This window comes from Miscanthus floridulus, chromosome 19 (assembly GCF_019320115.1).
Source record: "Miscanthus floridulus cultivar M001 chromosome 19, ASM1932011v1, whole genome shotgun sequence".
Classification (NCBI taxonomy): domain Eukaryota; kingdom Viridiplantae; phylum Streptophyta; class Magnoliopsida; order Poales; family Poaceae; genus Miscanthus; species Miscanthus floridulus.
In genome coordinates this window covers 35629606-35635304 of record NC_089598.1, presented here as the reverse complement: position 1 = coordinate 35635304, position 5699 = coordinate 35629606, and the positions used below count along the sequence as shown (strand labels likewise).

Here is a 5699-nt window from a genome sequence, read left to right as displayed (position 1 = left end):
GCTTCACTCTGCTGCTGCAGTAGCACTCTCTCAGTAGACAATTAAGCCGGCTACGCCGCAATTTAGACCTTTGATATAACCATTCTTGATGAAAAAAAATATTTTTTTTTGTCAAAGACAACAATCTATTTGTTGGGTCCGCGTTGGATGACGTTATTAATATATAGGCCATGTTCGCTTGTCTTATAATCCATATTTTTCAGTTTATTTTTTTAGCCGGAATAGTGTTTTTCTCTCATAACCAATCAGTCAGAACAGTGTTTCGGCTTGTTTTTTTAGCGAAGCGAACGGGGCCATAACAAGCAATGGTACAATTGTAAAGTGGAACATGATTTATGGTAATATTCAAAATTGCGTTGAACATTAACATGAAACTTGGCTTATCGTGCGTGGTCAGTGGCTCGGTGTGCTTTGTTACAAAGGAACAATACCCCCCCCCCCCCCCCCCCCCCCCCACCCCACCCCAACACACACACGCACCCAAACCCAAAAAAACAACTACAAATGATCATGAACTTTTGAGTATATGATGTGCAATCTTTCAGTTTATTTTTCACCCCATCAGCTGGCTTTATTCTTAAATCCTAAGCATAGCCTAGTACAATTGCAGAACACAAGGGTTTGTTCATGAAGGATTAGAGACCAAATTACCCCACTCCACCGTTTTGATGTCAGATACTGTTAAAGAAGTACTGAAGCAGGAACATGTTGCCAATCCAAGTAGTATACCCTAGATGAACAAGAGCCCTAGCATTCCATTCCATCAAAGTGACATGCATCCATTTCATAAGGCATGGCTAGCCCAACTATCCATGGAAAGCCCTCCACATGATCAGTTCCTAACACACCCAAATCAACCTGATAACCTTAGCAACCGGATGCTTTGCAAACTGTCATCCCAAGGCCTTCAAACTCTTGTCCTAAACATTTTGTTTGCTCTCTCTAATCGCCTTCCATGCATGATCTCTACACCTAAGAACTAATACTCCTACGAATTAATCTCCTCCCTGCCCTGCACGTACGCGCAGTCGCTGCGGTTCTCTTGTCCCCTCGTCTGTCTCCTTCCTGCTCCATCCATCCGACATCGCTGAGCTGTGGCTGGCCTGCGACTGCGAGAACGAACAGCTTGTCTGGCTTTTTCACAGCCCCATCAGGATGTAGTACACCAGCGTGATGGGCAGCGCGATGAGCATGCCGAAGATGACTCTGCAACCACAAAGCAGAACAGCAGGTGAGACAAAACCCTGAGGCTGGCAGGCAAAGCGGGGAGACCCGAGAATCTCGGCGCCTCTGCTGCTAGTGCAAGCTCAGCTGCATCTGCATGCAAGACGACGGATCGATCGATTCATGGATGGAACACAAAGCTGAGCTGCGTGTGCTTACGCCGTGCTGAGGATGTCAGGGTGCACGCCGTACTCCTTGGCGAAGACGAAGGGGACAATGCCCTGCGGCAGCGCGGCCTGCGTGCGTCGTCGGTAAACAAAACGAACGTCAGTCATCCGAGGGGGGAAAAAAAGGCGACGGCGTTTCAGCCAGCCGGCGTTGGTGTTGTGCGTGGGCAAAGTCCAAAAGCGGAAGGGAGGCTGTGCCGCGCTTTACCGGCACAGGGGGCATATCGATCGGCATGCCGGCCGGCCACTTGACCCGACCGCTGTTTGGATGGACTTTTTTTTCTTTTCAATCAAAAGGCGGTCCTTGTCAGTGGCAGGCCTGCCTGCCTGTGCTTTGGTTTGTTTGTGCAATTGTGCGGTTGGTTGGTCTTGGTCGGTCGTGACTCGTGGTGAAGGTTTTGGTTTGGTTTGGGAGCTTTTTTGTTTGTTTACCTGGACGATGGCGACATGGAGGAGCGTGCCGCGGAGGCCGACGGCCAGGGAGGCGGCGGCCATGACGGCCGGGCCGGTCAGGAACCGCACGGCCATGGCGAACGTGGCCACCTTGTTCCCGCACGCGATGATCCGTGGCTGCAGCGCCATGAACAGCCCTGCATGCACGGACAAAGCGACGTCACACAGTGTCAGACAAGCAAGATGTACTGTTCCATAGGTGGCGTCCAGGTCCAAGGTCCAGAGAGGACGGAGGCAGGGCAGAGAGAGGGTTGGTTTTCAGATCCACGGACCGAGACTGAACATGGCCATGCCGAGCCCGGCGTCGGAGAGGATCGAGATGGACTTGAGGATGATCGCCGGCATCTCGAAGTTCCACCTGTCCGCCGAGCAAACACATCGATCGAGAAACGAAAGCAGATTAAGTTAGTAGGAGTGAAAGATCGAACGCACATTGAATCACTCACGCCGCCGGTGATGCCGAATTACCTGAAGCAGACGAGCGACCAGACTGAGGCCGATGAGGCTGGAGTAGGTGTTGGGGTTGCGGATCAGCTTGCGCCACACCATGATGAGGATGAGCCGCGTCATCACGCTCGTCGGTGGCATCGCCGCGGGCGCCGCCACGCCGCCGGCATTCCCTGCACCGGCCGCCGCCTTCTCGTCGCCGGCTTCCGCGTCCCTCTCCGCCGCGCCCCTGTTCCCGAAGCTGAAGTCGTCCCGCTCTGTGAAGTCCTCGCCCCGCTCCTTCCTCCCGTCCGCCGCAACTAAAACATCGTCCAACAAGAAAAGAACAAGTTTGTTTAGCTGAGCATGCAGCGCAGCCAACAAGTAGGAGCTCGTCAATACAAGGAGCTACCTTTGCGCGGGGAGGCGACGGCCATGCGGACCTCCTTGACGGCGGCGGCGTCGTTGTACTCCGCGGCGCCATTGCCGAACACATCAGACACGGGCGACGCGCTGGAGCTCCAGACGAACATGTGCAGGTCCTTGCCGTCCTCGCCCTTGGCCTGCCCATTGGCCGCCGCCTTCTTGAGACCCTTGGTGGGCATGGGCTGCGCCGCCATGGCCGGGTTGGGCGCCGGGTACTGGCCGCCGTACTTGTTCGCCTGCTTGCCGCCCTGCGCGTCCTCCTCGTAGTTGGACGGCCTGGGCGTGGCGCCGGTGCGCAGCCCGAACGCGTCCCCGGCCGCGAAGTTGGAGCTGCGGCCGACCATGGAGTAGAAGTCGGTGTGGTTGAAGCTGGACCCCCGCGGCGTGGGGTTCCGCGACGACTGCAGCGAGTAGATCTCGGCGTTGGTCAGGTTGCTGGGCCGCGGCGTCGTGCTGGAGAACCCCATGGACCGCCGGGAGTAGATGTCCGACCGGGACGCGTTGGAGCGGCGCACCGTCACGTGTATCTTGCCGTCCTCCTTCACCTCGGCCTCCGTCTCGATGGCGTCGTTGCGCCCGTCCAGCGACACCACGTCGGGGTCCACCACGATGGACGCGATGGCGCCCGCCGTGTCCGGGAACTGCTCCGTGATGAGGATCCTGGCGCCGCGGTACTCGAACATGAAGAGCATCAGCGTGTACCAGATGATGCACTGGAGCACCACGATCTGCACCATCAGGCTGCCGGAGAAGTCGCCGTACATGCCCTTGAGCAGCGGGATGCCCATCACCAGCGTGTTGGGCAGCGTGGACAGGGAGAAGAGCGTGATGGTCCACTCCAGGCAGCCCCGCCGGGAGAGGTAGCTCCAGGCGGTGAGCAGCGCGAGCACGATCAGCTTCTGCAGCGTGTCGGCGGCGATGAACCGGAGGTTCATGGTGTAGGGGTTGTTGGTGGAGATGAAGTGGAAGGAGAGCAGCGGCACCGCGAAGAGCGCCACGAAGCGGTTGATCCCCGAGCACTGGTCCGGCGTGAAGATGCGCCACCACCGGACGGACCCGTACGCCAGGATCATGGCGACGTACAGCGGCACCATGGCCGTCATCACGTGGTAGAAGTCCGTGCCCGTGATCATCTTGCCTACGCGTCGCCGCCGCCGCCGCCGCGAGAAGAAACACTTGCGAGCTGCTCTGCTCCTCGACGTGCGTGCAGCTAGCCGGGAACGCACTTTATGGCGCCGGTGGTGCGGTGGGAGAGTGTGTGCCGTGGAGTGGAGTGGAGGCACGCGGGGGAGGGGGGAGTGGGCATAGGTGCGTGTGATTATTTATACACATCAGATGTGCACTGCACACTCCCCGACACCAGGGGGAGGTGAGGAACTCATCAGGACGCCAAGTGCAACGGAAGGAGAAATTCTGCACGCATTTGCCAGCCGTTGAGATCTGTCACCATAAACCATTGGATGAAAGACAGCTGGAGCTAGGATTGTTGACAGCAAAATGTAATCCGGAAGTCAAAAGTCGGATTGAAAAATCAAATGCAAATGAAAGGGATTCAATTTGGGTCAAAACTACAAAGTTCGCAGAAACCGGCGTATTTGGAACAGAATTGCTAGGCATCAACCGGTTGATTTGGGAGCCTCTGTCAACCAACTGTTTTTTGCCGTCGGATGGGCGCGGATGGCTCGGGCGTCTGGCGCGGCCAGCAAGGGGCGTGGCCGGCCTCGGAGCTCGCTGCTCCGGCCATGGCGGGCGCGGCGCGGGGCTGGCGGCCGGCGACGAGGAGGGTGAGGGCAGCCCCGGCGGGCGCGGCGCGGGGCCGGGGGCCGGCGACGAGGAGGTCGAGCGCGGGGTGCGGCAATGGTTGCGGCTCAGGGAAGGCCAGAAGGGAAGGGATAAGGGTGGGGAGTGTGGGTCCCACTGGAATTTGTTCTGAAAATTTTGAACAATTTGTGAATAATTTGATATATCTTCTCTGATATTTGTATTCCATAGAAATAATTTGTAAATTTGTCTGAAAATTTTGACATAAATTTGTATTATCCCCCAAATTACATCACCCCGTTTAATAAATTACACTAAAGCAATCATCGTAAATATAGTAATAAGACGGTATAAATATAGTTATAAGACAGTGCAAGTACATGGAAAAAATTAAGTTATGGGAGGGGTTAAAACAACCCGTTGTTGACTAGACAAATCCATTTGGAAACCGGTCCAGGCTGGTATGTGATGGTGATTTTGCGGGGAATAGAAGAAGCCGGCCTAAACTATGGCTATCCGAGGAGGTTTTGAGTTTTCTTCGACGAAAACTCGTCTAATCTCATGTAAACTTGCAGATTACGTGTGTGATACATGTCCTACTACGATAAGACCACCTTTTTATATTGTGACTGATTAAGTTATCCAATTGATCAAAATCAATCTATGAAAGTGCAATCAAGCTCTAATTATGGGTTTTGATGATAATGACCACGTAATTAGAGAACTAACGAGATTTATCGAGATAATAAGCAAGGAATTCATGTTCGAGGATGCTACACGAAACGGAGGAGCCCCTAATTACAAATGTAGATGGCTTCAGACTCAAAGAAGGTTTAAATTCTTTTATATTTTGAATTTGAGTATAGGAAAAGCCGTACTATAAAGGAGGACACAATGCTTAAGCTAATATGTGCTACCAAGTGCTTAAACATACACTTGCATCCTCAGATTCACAGCCAAGACAGTCTACACTTTACTCTTACCCTTACTATCTAGCGTGGTGCGGCACTGCCACACTTGAAGAGAGACACTGCCACAGTGCGCCACTGCCACGACTTAAGTGACTGTTGGTGCTTAGGGGGTATTTATACCTATCCTCTTCGTCCCCAACATCTCTCTTCTGGCTCCTGCTCATTTTAGCTCATTCAAAACAGAAAAGGAGCTCTCTCTCTCTCTCCCTCCATTGTTGACCTCAAGCCCCAAGCAAATCTATTGATTTCCCCATCAATCCTTGAGGGAAAA

General features: G+C 53.9%; 1 protein-coding gene across 1 annotated transcript; it reads right to left on the bottom strand.

Annotated features, from left to right (window-relative positions):
- Positions 1–574: 574 nt before the first annotated feature.
- Positions 575–3982, bottom strand: LOC136527384 (probable auxin efflux carrier component 1c). The gene is given in 7 exon segments (XM_066520095.1): positions 575–1206; positions 1384–1460; positions 1824–1981; positions 2117–2202; positions 2313–2335; positions 2337–2590; positions 2683–3982. Coding segments are annotated over 7 exon segments (1812 nt in total). The 5' UTR covers positions 3830–3982; the 3' UTR covers positions 575–1139.
- Positions 3983–5699: the final 1717 nt, after the last annotated feature.